The 16,015-nt window shown below is 44.8% G+C and overlaps 1 protein-coding gene across 1 annotated transcript; it reads right to left on the reverse strand.

The window, feature by feature from the left end:
• Positions 1–1,706: 1,706 nt before the first annotated feature.
• On the reverse strand, positions 1,707–15,346 carry LOC144695548 (zinc-binding protein A33-like). Its single transcript, XM_078566419.1, has 6 exons — positions 14,912–15,346; positions 14,726–14,821; positions 14,399–14,632; positions 13,052–13,074; positions 12,839–12,954; positions 1,707–2,449 (listed from the first exon to the last, which is right to left on the reverse strand). Exons 1-6 carry the CDS (start codon positions 15,317–15,319, stop codon positions 1,878–1,880), a joined length of 1,449 nt encoding a protein of 482 aa, XP_078422545.1. The 5' UTR covers positions 15,320–15,346; the 3' UTR covers positions 1,707–1,877.
• Positions 15,347–16,015: the final 669 nt, after the last annotated feature.

Raw genomic sequence — 16,015 nt, forward strand, 5'->3', positions numbered from 1 at the left:
ATGGACAAAATCCTGGAACTCCCTCCCTAACAGCACTGTGGGTGTACCTACACCACATGGACTGCAGCGGTTGAAGAAGGCAGCTCACCACCATCTTCTCAAGGGGCAACTAGGGATGGGCAATAAATGCTGGGCCCAGCCAGTGACACCCACATCCCGTGAATGAATTTTTTAACAACTCGACACTAAGCTCCGGAATTCCCTCCACCTCTTGGCCTCACCTTCCTCCTTCAATACTCTGCGATCAAACTGTTAATGACCTGTCCCCATATCTCCTAATGTGGTTCAGTGTCAAATTCAATTTGATCATATCCTCCTCAAGCACTTTGGGCCATTTTACTAAAGACTCTGTGTAAATATAAATTGTATAAATATGTGTAAATATAAATTGTATAAATGTGTGTAAATATAACTTGTATAAATGTGTGTAAATATAAATTGTTTGATCCAAATCCAAGAGCAGGGGCTGGAGTAAGGGTTTGACACAGACCTAGGGCACTGCCTTGGATAATCTAACACTGGGTTCTGACTGGAGTGTGTCCCAGACACAGTCCAGAGGCACATTTCACACCTTCACACCCACTGCAGAGAGTTTTAAGGCTTTTCAGCCCATTTAACCTCCTCTCTGTACTGGGGAAAGCAGGTCCAGGTTTTTAAATCGAGTTCTCCTGACAAACATGAAGATCCCAAACTGGGGAATTTCACGCTCGCAGCCTGGGAATTTTTGGGAACATTGTAGAGAGTGGGCAGGGTGGGATTTCCTGAGAGGGTCTCACTCGGATCGAGACAGGAAACACGGCAGTGGGAGGCCCAGCCTCATGTTTATTTTTCCCTCCTTTTTTTTTCTGATCCGGTTGTCTCTCAGCCGTGACGGAAGGTCCTGCCTGAATTAGCCAGGCGCTGCAGCATTTCCTCATTTTGGTGTAGCCGCCAGTCCCAGGTACCCAGCAACGGGAGAGGCTGCTCTGTAAAACTTGACTGGGCTCAGTACAGCTCCACATCTCCATCTCCTGGCTGCAATCGGCACTTGATCACCGGACATGAAGCAGGCATTAGCCGATCAGCCGCCTGTTTTACACCCAGCGCTGCACCAAACGTGTGATTTCTGCTTCTTAAAAACAAGATTGCTAAATCCGCCGTATCCTGGAAGAAGCTTATTTGTTGATATGAGGTGCTGAGTGAGGAAGGTGTTGGAGTTACCAAGTGTGGAGATGATAGCGGCAGAGATAAGGCACTGGGTGCAGCTGGGTGGGAGTGGGTGATGTTCCAGAGATAGTCGCTAGTGAAATGAAGGGAAAGTGGGGAAATGGGTGACAGGGGAGCAGAGAGGGAAAGGGGCAGACCCTTGGATTGGTCCGTGAGTGTGTAGAGGAAGGAGTGTGTCAGTTTTAAACTGAGGGGGAGAGTGGAAAAGGTCTCAGCATGAATACTGGGGGGGTGGGGGGGGAAGGGTCAGCTGTGGAGAGGATGGGTTGAAGGGGGTATGGAAATGCTGCTCTGTGTCGTCACCCTTCAATATCTGGATTTCTCTCTCAGGTTTTCATGTTCTGGGTGCAGAGTGAGAAATGGAAACACAGAAAAAACCCCAGCTACAGACTGGGAAACAGGTGAAGAGATGGAGGGTGGGACTGGGTGGTTTGACTGACTGAAGCAGGGTGTAAATGAAGGAAGGAGACACACAATATGTTTAATTTACATTTTATTTTAATCCTATGACGTTTATATTTGTATTGGTTTTATTTACAGTCTGATTGGGATTTTACAATTTGGAGATTAAATGACATGTTAAGTCACAACCTGTTGTCAATGGTGGTTTCTAACCTCCAACCCCTGACCTCTGCGCCTGACCCTAATCACGGGGTCAAGTCATTGTGACGTCAAAGACGGTGTCCACCCCTGAGGCCCCGCCCCTTTTCCAGATCCGGATCAGAACCGGAGCAGATTCTCAGGAACTGGTTTCCATCCCGAGTCCAGAAGAAAGGATAAAGTTTCTCAGTGAATTTATTCCCAGTGAAGCTGTGGAGATGGGACTTGGTGTCCGCGCTGTAAAATGAAACTGTCCCAGACTCAAAACTGAGATAAACTCCCACCTTCCCGGGGATCTGACCGACAGGGAGACGGGATCCAGGAGAGGAGTTTATATTAAACTGATCCCCATCGCGCTCAATGGTCCAGAATCCAGTCTCCGGGCTCAGACTGACCCAGTCCCTCTCCACAGACTCTGCGGCTACTCCCAGTTTCCAGTCCCGATTCCCCTTCACCTCCACCTCCCAGTAATGTCTCCCCGATGTGAATCCCTCTGATCCCAGGGCACAGGACCAGACTGTAAACCTCTTCCCGGTGTCAGGGAGACTCCTCCGGGTCCGGGTCCCGGTCCGTCTCAAACTCTTCAGATCCTCAGACACCTCGAGCCCGGGATTCGCTGTTTCCACATCCAGGGTCACAGAGACTGGGAGAGAAAAGCAGAGAATTAGAGACTCACTGGGGATCGGGGGAGAGACTCACTGGGGATCGGGGGAGAGACTCACTGGGGATCGGGGGAGAGACTCACTGGGGATCGGGAGAGAGACTCACTGGGGATCGGGGGAGAGACTCACTGGGGATCGGGAGAGAGACTCACTGGGGATCGGGGGAGACACTCACTGGGGATCGGGGGAGAGACTCACTGGGGATCGGGAGAGAGACTCACTGGGGATCGGGGGGAGTGACTCACTGGGGATCGGGGGAGTGACTCACTGGGGATCGGGGGAGAGACTCACTGGGGATCGGGGGAGAGACTCACTGGGGATCGGGGGAGAGACTCACTGGGGATCGGGGGAGACACTCACTGGGGATCGGGGGAGAGACTCACTGGGGATCGGGGGAGAGACTCACTGGGGATCGGGGGAGACACTCACTGGGGATCGGGGGAGAGACTCACTGGGGGTCGGGGGAGAGACTCACTGGGGATCGGGGGAGACACTCACTGGGGATCGGGGGAGAGACTCACTGGGGATCCGGGGAGAGACTCACTGGGGATCGGGGTAGAGACTCGCTGGGGATCAGGGGAGAGACTCGCTGGGGATCGGGGGGAGAGACTCACTGGGGATCGGGGTAGAGACTCGCTGGGGATCAGGGGAGAGACTCGCTGGGGATCGGGGGGAGAGACTCACTGGGGATCGGGGGAGAGACTCACTGGGGATCGGGGGAGAGACTCACTGGGTATCGGGGGAGAGACTCGCTGGGGATCGGGGGAGAGACTTTCATCGATTTGACCATTTTTGATTTGTTTTCCTGTTGCTCAACATGAAAAAGAGCCGCCCTGAGGGGAGGAAATGAGAATCTGACAACAGCAGAAAACACTGGGACTTCCACAGAGGGAGGTCACAGCTTCTGGAAATATCAAACATTACACCCACCCTCCTCAGCTCTGTGGGATTGTGTGGGGATAGAAATAAGAAAATGAGCAAAAGCTGGGACTGGAGCCTCAATGTTAAAATAAATCCTGTTCCCAGTTTAATGCATCACAAAAGGGATTTACAATATCTGGGATTCAAACACCCACCACGCTGCTGAGCAGAATGAGGAAACTCACTCTGTCGGATTGGGGGTATGAGTGTGTCTGTGCGTCGACAAATATTTCTGCAGATCGGTGTGCGCTCATGTATGTGTGTGACAGGCGTGTGACTGTGAGTATGGGACTATTTTTATGTGTGTATAAGAATGGTTGCCTGTGTGTGTGATTATGGTATGAAAATTACCCACAAATTACTCCAGCAAATTCCCCACAGGCATGGAGATATTTTACAGAACAGATGGGAAAGTGTTTTGATGGATGGGACACTGACACCAGTACTGGGGACAGAGGAAGCTGTACCATTGGGACAGCCTTCACCTGAACTGCACTGGGACCAGGCTCCTGGTGAATTGTACAAATAGTGCTGCAGTGAGAGCTTTGGAGATCTTGAGACACAGCGGGCAGTGCCCCTGCCTCTGAGCCAGAAGCTCCAGGTTCAAGCCGCATTCCAGGACTTGATGCCAAGGAATGTGTGTTCGTAACACAGCTGAAAAGGTTGAGGATCAACTTGTAAATCCTGCGAATGGCAGGTGGTAAAAGTGGGAAATATTCTAGGTGATAGAATTAAAATTGGAGCCTTGACCATCACTATTTATAGTTCCAGGCTATAACATGAATGGAGAAGTGTATGTTGCCATAGTGACTCAGCCTCCTTGGCTGGATGAACGATGTGGTCAGGTTGGTGTGAACAGCACGGTGATCAATCGTCGTTCCGGTGGGATGGATTTGGGACCTGTCTCCTTACCCTACGCGTGGTGGAGATTGCGGTGCTGTGGGTCAGACATGCCTTTGGGCAGAGAACTGAAGAAGAAGGAGACTGAGAGCTTTAAACTAAATAGTGTCAGTGGCAGTGTTCACAAAAGTTTAAAAGGAAGGACAAGGCAATAGTGCCGAGTAATGCTAACAAGATTGTGACAGGAAGGGACAGAGTGTACGAACATAAGAACTAGGAGGAGTGGGTAATTCAGCCCCTCAAGCCTGCCCTGCCATTCATTAGGATCATGGCTGATCTCCTTTCGGCCTCAACTCCAATTTCCCGCCCTCCCCCCATAAGCTTTGAATTAATTACCATCTCCTCCTTAAATTTAATCAGCGTCCCGGCATCCACTGCAATCTGAGACAGTGACTTCCACAGATTCACGACCCTTTGAGAAAAGTAATTCCTCCTCATCTCTGATTTAAATCTACCACCCCTTAGCCTAAATCTATGACCTCTTATTCTAGAATGCCCCACAAGGGGAAACATCCGCTCCATGTCTACTTTGTCTATCCCCTTTAGCATCTTATACACCTCAACTAGATCTCCTCTCAAAGTTCTAAACTCTAGCGAGTATAGGCCTAAATTGCTCAATCTCTCCTCATAAGACAAGCCCCACATCTCTGGAACCTCCTCTGAACTGCCTCCAGTACAACTACATCCTTCCGCAAGTAAGGGGACCAAAACTGTGCACAGCACTCCAGGTGTGGTCTCACCAATGCCTTGTACAGTTGAAACAACACTTCCCTATTTTTATACTCAATTCCTTTAGCAATAAATGCCAAAATTTCACTTGCCTTCCCTATTACCTGCTGTTCCTGCATACTAGCTTTCAGCAATTCATGCACGAGGACCTCCAGATCCCTCTGCACTGAAGCATTCTGAAGTTTCTCTTCATATAAATAATAAATCGCATTTTTATTCTTCTGACAAAAATGGATAACCTCACACTTATTCACGTTAAACTGCATCTGCCAAATTTTTGCACATTCACCTAACCTGTCCATGTCCATTTGTAAATTTCGTATTTCTTCATTGCAACTTACTTTCCCACCTATTTTGGTGTCATCTGAAAACATAACAGTGCAACAGCAAATAAGGTCAGAGTAGGGAAAATCGTAAAATTTACAAAATGATCTTTATCAGAATGCACACAGCTTTCATAAGGAGATGGATCAATTGATAACATAAATAGGAATAAATGAGTGTGATATGATCTCCATTACAGAGACATGGCTGCAAAGTGACTCCGGCTGGGACCTAAATATGCAAGGATGTATGACATTTTGGAAGAACAGGAAGTAAGGAATGGAGGTGGGTAGCTCTGATAATAAAGGATGAGATCAGTGCAGTCGTGAGAAATGACTTTCGTTTAGAGAATCCAAATGTAGCATTAGTTTGGGTGGAGATTAGAAATAGTAAAGGAAAGAAGTCACTGGTGGAATGCTTCTTGGCCTCCTGAAAGTAGCTACACTATAAGATAGAGTATCAGTCAATAAATAATGGAGACCTGTAAGAAAGAGACGGCAATAAACGTGGGAAATTTTCATCTTCAAATATATTGAACAAATCAAACTGGCAATGGTAGACTGGGGCATGAGTTTCTGCTGTATTTGAAAATGTTTCCTTGAACAATATGTTCTGGACCCAACTAGGGCACAGGCTATTTTAGACGTGGTAATAAGTATTTATACAGGGTTAATTAATGACCTGATATTAAAGGATCAATTTGGTAAGAGTGATCGTAACATGATAGAATTTCACATTCAAGGTGAGAAGACAATTAAAGACAATTACAAGATTATGACGACAGAGTTAGCTAAGGTGGAACGGGAAAATAGGTTAAAACGTTAGACAGTAGAGAAACAGTGGCAGATATTTAAGGATATATTTCATAACTCTCAAGAAGCTATTATTCTATTGAGAAAGAAAGAGTACATGGAAAGGATACACTGTTCCTGGATAACAATGGAAGTTCAGATGATATCAAATTGAAAGAAAAGATGTACAATGCTGCAAAGATTAGTGGTAGCCCAGAATATTGGGATTTTTTTAGAAACCAGAAAAAGATGACAACAATGGTAATAAAAAGGGACAAATTAGAGTGTGAGAGAAAACTAGCAAGGAATATGAAAACAAACAGTGAAAGCTTCTACAATGATATAAAAAGGGAGAGAGTAGCTAAAGTGAGAGTTGTTCCCTTAGAGGGTGAGACTGGGAAAGAAGGAAATAGCATAGACTTTGAACATGTATTTTGTATCAGTCTTCAGAGTAGAAGACAAAAAAGCATCCCAAGAATAGCAGAAAACCCAGGGTGGGCGGTGCGGGGGAGGGAGCTAGGAACTTAAAACAATCACAATCACTAGAGACAAGGTACTAGGAAAACTATTGGGACTGAAAAGTTGACAGTTCCCCTGGACCTAAGGCCTGCACCCTAGCATTTTAAAGGAAGTAGCTGCAGAGATAGTGGATGCATTGACTGTCATCTTCCAAAATTTCCCTGGTTGTGGAAAGGTCCCAGTGGATTGGAAAACTACAAATGTCACATCACCATTCAAAGAAGGAGGGTGACAGAAAGCAAGAGACTGTAGGTCAGTTAGTCCAACGTCTCTCATTGGGAAAATGGCAGAATCCATTATTAAGGAGGTAGATGCAGGACATTTAGAAAATGATCACACAATCAGGCAGAGTCAACATGGGTTTGTGAAAAGGAAAATGTGTTAAACAAATCTACTGGAGTACTTTGCAGGTGTAACAAAGGAAACCAGTAGAAATGGTACATTTGGATTTCCAAAAAATATTTGACAAGGTGCACAAAATTAGAGCACATGGTATTGCTCATGATATATTAGAATGGATAGAGGATTAGCTCACTAACACGAAACAGAGAGCTGGGATGAATGGGTCACTTTCAGGTTGGCAAACTGTAACTAATGGAGAATCACAGGGATCAGTGTTAGGGCCTCAAATATTTATGATCTACTTTAATGACTTGTATGAAGTAACTGACTGCATTGTCGCCAAATTTGCTGATGCTACAAGGATAAGTAGGAAAACAAGTTGTGAGGAGGATACAAAGTATGCAAATTGACATATGGAGAGATTGAGTGTAAAAATATGGCAGATGGAGTACAATGTGGAAAATATGAGGTCACCCTCTTTGACGGGAAGAATAGAAAAGTAAAATATTATTTACATGGAGAGGCACTGCAGAATGTTGCAGCACAGAGGGATCTGAGTGTCCTTGTACATGAATCAGAAAAAGTTAGCATGCGAGTACAGCAAGAAATTAAGAAGGCAAATGGAATGTTGGTCTTTAGTAAAGGGGATTGGAGTATAAAAATATGGAAATCTTGCTACAATTCTACAGGACATTGGTGACACTGCAACTGAAGTACTGTGTAAAGTTTTGGTCTCATTACTTAATAAAGAATATATTTATATTGGAAGCAGTTCAGAAGTGTTTACTAAGCTGATTCCTGGGATGAAGGGGTTGTCTTATGAGGAAACCTTGAGCAGGTTGGGTCAACGCCTTCGGAGTTTAGAAAAGTCTGAGTTGAAGTTTTTGGAAAGTATCACATTCTAAGGGAATTTGAAAGAGTCGATGCTGAGAGGATGTTTCCCCCATTTGGGAAATCTAGAACCAGCTCGCAGGGTTTAAAAATAAGGGGTCTCCCATTTAAAATGGTGATGAGGAGGAATTTCTTCTGGATCGGATGCATCCCAGGTTACTGATGGAAGAAAAGGTGGAAATTGTGGATCCTCTGCCCACAATCTTCCAATCCTCCTTGGATCCACAGGAGGTACCAGAGGACTGCAGGATTGCAAATGTTACGCATTGTTTTAAAAAAGGGAGGAGGGGTAAACCCGACAATAACAGGCCAGTCAATCCATCATCGGATGCGGGGAAACTTGTAGAGACAAATATCTGAGAGAGAATGATTTGGCCTTTGTAAAAGTATGCGATTAAAAATAAAATACATAAACACACAAATAAATAATAAAGTCAGTATGGATTTCATAAAGGCAAACGTCTTGATTGTGTTCTTGATGAAGTAGTGAAGAGGTTTGATGAGGGGAGTGCGATCGATGTGTTTAGCGACTTACAGAAGGCATTTCACAATGTCCCACATGAGACTTGTCAGCAATATTAAAACTCATGGAATTAAAAGGAATGGATGTAAATTTGACTAAGAGACGGAAAGCAGAAAATAGCGGTGAACAGTTGTTTTCCAGATCGGAGTGTTGTGTTCTCCAGGAGTCGGTATTAGGATCATTGATCTTTTTGCTATATATGCTAATAAACTGAACTTGAGGTATTCAGGGTCCAATTTAAAAGTTTGAAGATGATTGAAAACTCACAACTGTAGGAAACAATGAAAAGGATAGTAACAGGCTTCAGGAAGACAGGGATAGACAGTGAAATGGGCGGACACAGGGCAAATGAAATTTAAAACAGGGACATGTTAGGTGATACATTTTGGTCGGAAAAATGAGATCAGACAATATGAACAAAGTGGTACAATTTTAAAGGAGGTGCAGGAACTAAGAGACCTGGGTGTATATACTCAAATCATTAAAGGTACCGGGGAACGTTGAGATGACTGTTAATAAAAACTTGGCTTTACTATTCGAGGAATAGAGTGAAAAACAAGCAGATTGTTTTAAAATTTAATGAGCCACTGGTTAGGCCTCAGCTGAAGCACTGTGTTCCGTTCTGGACATCACTCTTTAGGAAGGATGTCAAGGCATTGGAGAGGGTGCAGAGGAGAGTGACGAGAATGTTCCAATAATAAGGGCCTTCAGTTATATGGACAGATGGAGAAACTGAGGTTGTTCTCCTTTTCCAGAGAAGGTTAAGTGGAGATTTGATAGAAGTGCTCAAAATCATGAATGCTTTTGATAGAGTAATTGAGGAGAAAATGTTTCTGGGAGGAGAAGGTTTGGTAACCAGAGGACCTGATTTAAGGTGATTGACAGAAGAAGCAGAGGCGATATGAGGAAATATTTTACTTTTACGCAGCGAGTTGTGACCTGGAATGCACTGTTTGAAAATATAGTGGAAACAGATTCAACAGGAACATTGCAAAAAGAATTGGATTAAATACTTGCAGGGAAAGGTTTATAGGACTATGGGGATGATGGAACTGTATAAAACGCTGGTTAGGCCACAGCTGAAATTTTGTGCACAGTTATGGTCACCACGTTACAGGAAGAACATAATTACTCTGGAGAGAGTGCAGAGGAGATTTACAAGATTGTTGCCAGGGCTTGAAAACTGCAGCTACGATGAGAGATTGGATAGGTTAGGATTGCTTTCCTTAGAATGGAGGAGGATAAGGGGTGACCTAATTTGAGGTGTACAAAATTATGAGGGGCCTAGATAGTGTAGACAGGAAAGACTTGAAAGACTAGAGCTGAGGGATCAATTACCAGGGGGCATAGATTTAAGGTGATTAGCAGAAAGATTAGAAGGGACATGAGGAAAATCTTTTTCACCCAGAGGGTGATGAGCATCTGGAATTCACTGCCTAAGTTGGTGGTTGAGACTGAAATGCTCAACTCATTTAAAATGTATCTGGATCTGCATCTGAAGTGCTGTAACCTGCAAGGTTACGGACCAGATGCTGGAAGGTGGGATGATAATGAGCGGCTAGTTTTTTTTCTCTTTTTTGGTTGGCACAGATAGGATGGGCTGAATGGCCTCTTTTTGCACTGAAACTTTTCTATGGTTCTAAGGGAAAGAGGAGGGAAGTGGATAATTGGATAGTTCTAACAAAGAGACATCACAGAAACAATGGGCCGAATGATCTCCTCCTTCTGCGTGACAACTTTTTATGGTCACAAAATATAAATATTTTTATTAAGACTCATTCTGTATCTGTGATTAATCTGGTTTGAAATCACTGAAAATATCATAAAAATGAACTAAAACATTGATTAGTTTCACTGGTTTACATTCATCACTTCCTTAGCAAATTAAATATTTTTAATATTTGGAGGTTTTAAACCTGCCTATCAGAGCCGGTTCATCTATAAAAGTGAGCTCAATTTGAAGGGCCTCCTCAAACATGTACCAGGCTCATTATTCTGATCAGGGATCATGGCCAGATTTGTGCGGAGGGCGAATTTCCAGAACAATAATTTTCAAAGCCGCATTCAAGATAGCGGTACTCCATTTAGACAGCCCACTCCCTCCAAAAGCAAAAAAAAACACCTGGACACAGCAAACCGACATCACCATGTTTACAGCTCATCAACAAAATGATATCCATGAATTGCAACAAATATATTCTTAGTAACCTTTGACAGCACCTTAGGCAGTACCTTCCAAACCCACGGCCGCTACCATTTAGAAGGACAAGGGCAGCAGATACATGGGAACACCACCGCCTGGATGTTCCCCTCCAAGCCATTCACCATCCTGACTTGGAAATATATCATCGTTCCTTCACTGTCACTGGATCAAAATCCTGGAACTTCCTTCCTAACAGCTTTGTACGTGTACCTACGCCACATTGACCTCAGTGGTTCAAGAAGGCAGCTCACCACCACCTTCTCATGGGCAATTAAGGATAGGCAATACATGCTGGCCTAGCCAGCGACACCCACATCCCCATGAATGAATGAACTAAAACATTTCTGAGACTAGCTTTATGTTCCCAATTTGTTTATTGAACTTAAATTCCACCAGCGGGCACGGTGGGATTTGAACCCATGTCCCCACAGCATTAGAATGGACTTGAGGATTATTGTCTCACGAAATGGACCACGACACTAACATCTCCCACAGCTGCTGCTGTTGTACTTATATTTCCAGAAGGCATTTGACAAGATGAGACTACATGGTGTCGAGGGTAACATACGAGACTAGAACTGAGGCATGCAGTTTAAAAATAAGGGGTCTCCCATTTACGACAGACATCTCATCTCAAGAGAGCAGTGGAGTCAGGGTCATTGAATATTTTTAAGGCAGAGGTAGATAGATTCTTGACTAACAAGGGATTCAAAGGGGGTAGACAGGAATGTAGAATTGAGGCCATAAGGACCGAAATCAGATCAGCCATTATCTTATTGAATGGTAAAGCAGGTTCAATGGGCCAAATGTCCTACTCCTGCTCCTAATTCGTATGTTAGTATATATGTAATTTCCAGCCTCATTTTACATTCCTGGTCCATCTCTAACTCTTCCCTTCTCTCCCTTGACTTCTCTGTCTCCATTTCTGGGAATAAGATATCCACTAATATTCACGACAAGCTCATTGACTCCCACAGCTAACTTGATTACACTCCCTCAAACCCTGTTTGCTGTACGACTCTACTCCAGTCTCCCACTTACTCCATCTCCATCACATCTGTTTGGACCTTGAGTGCTAGGAGTCCCGATTTGTCTTCCTTTTTACTCAGCCAAGGACTCTCACCACCATGGTTGACATGATCCTCCACCATGTCCGATCTACTTCACACTTCACAGGAGATGCAACACCTGCCATTTCACCTCCTCTATTCTCATCATCCAAGGCTCCAGACACTCCTTCCAAGTGAAATTGATTTATGTCTGCTTCTTGACTGAATACTGTCCACAAACATGACCCCGAGCTTCCTGCCGCTTGACATTTTGCTCCCACTCTGACCTTTCCATCCGCGGCCTCCTGCAGTGTTGTAATTTATCTCAAGAGAAGCTTGAGGAACAGCAGCTTATCATTCGACTCAGCACTCTGCAGCCTTCTCACCTCAACACTGAATTCAACAATTTTAGATTAGATCCTCTGCTTACATTTTGTTTTAGGTTCATTTTCTCCGGTGTGTTTTTTACATTTCTTTCTTTATTCCATTACTTTTCATTCAGACCGCTGCTATCCAGCCATCCACACATCATCCAGCCACAGATTTTGATCCTTTACTTTATCCACTACCACTCCCTTTGGCTTTTGTACTCTGAAACTTTTCATCATTTAATCTCTGCTGTCCTCCACCCTGTCACAAAACTTGCCTTTTGACATTGTTAAGCCCCAAACCGCCCCTTTTGGCTTTCTTTACATTCCTAATTTTATTCAGCTCTGAATCATTGATCTGAAATGTTAACACTGCTCTTTTCTCCGAAGATGCGAGGGGGACTGAAAGCCCTGCCATTGCTACCAAACTCCCTCTCCCACGAAGCCCCTCCAGCCATCACTGACCTGTCTGCCGGGGTCCATCCTTGATCCTAGGCCTCAGGCTGGTGTCGTATTGGCAGCAGCCATCGCCCCTCTGACTGGCCGTCAGCACTCAGTGAGTGTGATTCCACCCCCATGCTCCTTGATCTGGGGGAAGGCCCGCTGCTGTCCTGTCAAATGTCTGAGTGGCTTTTGATGTGACTGGCCTTCCCTAAAAGAGGCAGCACCAGGCTCTCCCTGACATTCCACCCAGCGGCTGAGACCCCCCTCGCCTCCATTAAATACCACCCACTATCTATGATATTTGTATACATAATGATTCAATTTATAGGATATAAATCAGGATAAAGGAAATTATCTGAGTTTTACCAGGGTTAATGGCATTCAGCATTTCTCCCCACATTGGACACGGGAAAGGTCCGTTGAATTTTTCAATAGACAGGACATCATCTGCCAGTGACAGCTCTTTATATTCATTGCAAATCCTGTCGGTATTAAACAGTTGATTACAAATTGACCATAAACACTTGCCTGAGTAATTTTACCAACTTGCACTGAGTTTCGCTAAAGTTCATGTCCTACCTCCTCTTCTGAGATGCTTCCTCCTGAAATAAACAAAACACAAATCTGAGTTGACCGAGATTGACTGTCCATATCCAGAAAGCAGGAATGACACTCACATTGTTACAAGCTGCTGAGAATTGTCAATTCCCATTGCTGCAGACATGGAAAAGGAAGATGCTATACAAAGAATATCGGAGCACAGGAGAAAGTATAAAAAAGTTTACAAGAACTGATAGGGTTCAAGTAACAGCAAAGATTGATCCACTTTACTCTAGAAAAGAGAAGACCTGATAGAGATCTTTAAAATTATGAAAGGGGTCGATTCGATCGATTCAGTGAAGATGTTTCCATGAGATGGGAGTCCAAAAATAGGGGATTTAAATATGATATAGTTACAAATAAATCCAATGAGGAGTTCAGGAGAAACTTCTTTACCAGGAAAGTGATGTGAATGCGGAACTCACTGTCTCACCGAGCCATCGGGTGGAATTTAACGTGGGTATTGATGGTCTCGTCCACCAGCTGCTGAGCTGGCAAGGCCCCCACGCCACCTGCTTTTGGGAAGACCTGTCACATTAAATGGCAATCAGGCTCTTCATTGGGCAGCGGTGGGCCTTCCCTGGGATGAAGAAACATCGGGATAAACGTCCCGCCTACTGAGAGCAGCCGGCCAATCAGAGGCAGGCACCTCTTCATTGCTCAGAAACACCACTGGGGAGGGACCTGATCCACAGGCGAGTGATGGATGGAATGGGGTCACGGGTTCGGAGTCGCCGGCAAGAGCGGAGTGGGGGAGCTTGGCTGCATGTGCAGTGGGATAGCTCTCAGTGACCCCTACCCACCTCACGATGTTGGGACCCTCAGTCAGGCACTGAGTGCTTTTGAACGTGGGACCCCGCTGAGAAACACAGCAGCAACCCGGACAGGATTTATTTATTGAGCTTCCCTCATGGTGAGTTCCCTGCCTGCTGCTGGGTGAATACCAGCGGCAGTGAGACCAGACCTTTAAGTGAACACTAATTGTCCACTTCAGGGGCTCAACAGGCAGTGGGAAGGCAGTTCACCAGCCTTCCTGGTATGGACTTAAGGAGGTCAGAGGCTGAACGGGGGCAGGGTACCCACCCATCATCCACCCCCCTCCTATCCCTCCCATCACCAAACTCGCCTCAGTGGGAGCACATTAAATTCCACCCACTGAGGCAAACATTGCAGATATATTTAAGCGGAAGCTCGATAAGCACATGAGGGGGAAAGGAGCAGAAGGATATATTGACAGGGGGAATGAAGTAGGATGGGAGGAGGCTCGTGTGGATCATGCTGTGACTGTGCACTTTCACTGAACTAAACTGAAATATAATCCCTCACCTTCAGAAATATCACTCCGTCCTTTTGTTCCAACAGTTTTTCCAACTGTGAGAGTTTCTCCTGAATAGAATTTAAATTCTCCTGAATTTCACGAAGGTTTCCCTCCATTGTTTTCAGAATTTTTCCCTCTTCTTCCCTGAGATCTCGGATTAAACGCTGCTCCTTCTCAGTGACAATCTGGTGCATTTTAGTGAACTCGGATGTGATGTGGGTCTGCAGACTGTTCGACTGTTCCTAGAAGAGGAAACGTTAAAAATAATATTTTTATGTAATACAAACAACAAAATAATGAATTAAATTTGGAAGCTGAGCACAAGGAGACTTTACTCTAATTTGGGAAATTTTCTGTTTCTGCTGCTGCTCCATTTCTAGAACCGCCGATTTCTTCTGTGTGAGAGAATCGAAGGAAGATTTCACCCGATCCTGGGATTGGGAGAGAAAATCAGAAAATAAAAGTGTGAGACCATGAAAATGTAATCAAATAACCAGGTCATCAAATCTGTTCCCTTTTACCTTGTAGATTCCAACAGCTTCTTTAATCGGCAGGAAGCGGTGCTCTCTGTGTTCCCGCGAATCTCTACAAATCACACAGATCAATTTCTTGTCAGTTTCACAAAACAGCTTCAGTTCTTCCTCATGTTCCTCACAGTGAAATTTACTTTCCTTCTCTTTCGGATTCACCTTTAATTTTCGAGCTTTTTCAGACAAATTCGCTAAGGCCCGATTTATTCTGAGGTTTCTTTCCGGAAACTCCTCTCTACATTCCGGGCAGGAATTTATCTCCTTTTCCCAACACTGGGTGATACAGGAGCGGCAGAAGTTGTGTCCACACTCCAGTAAAACCGGATCGGTGAAGAAATCAAGACAAATGGGACAAATTGCCTCCTCAGTCCAACTCTCCTCCGGCTGTCTGGAAGCCATGTTCACACTCAGCACTTCCTGATTCAAACCACTTTCAGTTTCAATGTTCCTGCGCTGCTGCTGATCACATTCAGTTCGGTAATTCCCTCAGGACTTTCACTGCAATACACAGGAATTATTAAGATAAAAGCAAAACACTGCGGATGCTGGAAATCTGAAGCAAAAACAAAACTCGCTGTCAAAACTCAGCAGGTCTGACAACATCTGTGGAGAGGAAGTCAGAGTTAACGTTTCTCGAGCCCAGATGACTCGAGTCTGGACTCGAAACGTTAACTCTGTCTTTCTGTCCACACATGCTGCCAGAACTGTTGAGTTTTTCCAGCAATTTTTGTTTTTGTCTCAAGGAATTATTGTTATTTGCTGCTCCAGGTCCCGCCCACTCTGAGACCTAAAGACAAAACCCAGAGCAGAATGAAGAATAAACAGGAAATAATTGAACCCAGGCGATGAGAGCGAAGGACCGATGGTAGTTGGGGAGGATGGAGAGAGGATGGGAGGAAGTGGGGATTTTGTCCTGTGAGTGACTGGCAGATGCTGCTCTCCTTCATATACTTCTGTCTCAAAGCAGCACCAGGCATGGATGACCAAGGTATGTTTTACTTTATGGGAAACACAAACTGAAACATATTGTCCAGCTCCTCCTGACCTCTCCCTTTAAATCCACGATGATTCTCTCAATCGTCACTTTGGTGGTCA

Source organism: Cetorhinus maximus, chromosome 21, assembly GCF_964194155.1.
Source record: "Cetorhinus maximus chromosome 21, sCetMax3.hap1.1, whole genome shotgun sequence".
NCBI lineage: Eukaryota > Metazoa > Chordata > Chondrichthyes > Lamniformes > Cetorhinidae > Cetorhinus > Cetorhinus maximus.

Bases quoted from the DNA above. Each gene is read 5' to 3' on its own strand.
- LOC144695548 (XM_078566419.1), bottom strand. From the start codon at position 15,319: ATGGCTTCCAGACAGCCGGAGGAGAGTTGGACTGAGGAGGCAATTTGT. The intron at 12,955-13,051 runs GTAGGACATGAA...TAATACCGACAG, and splicing joins GAAGCATCTCAGAAGAGGAG to GATTTGCAATGAATATAAAG. The intron at 2,450-12,838 runs GTAAAACTCAGA...TTTCTCTCCCAG, and splicing joins GCTGAATGCCATTAACCCTG to TCTCTGTGACCCTGGATGTG.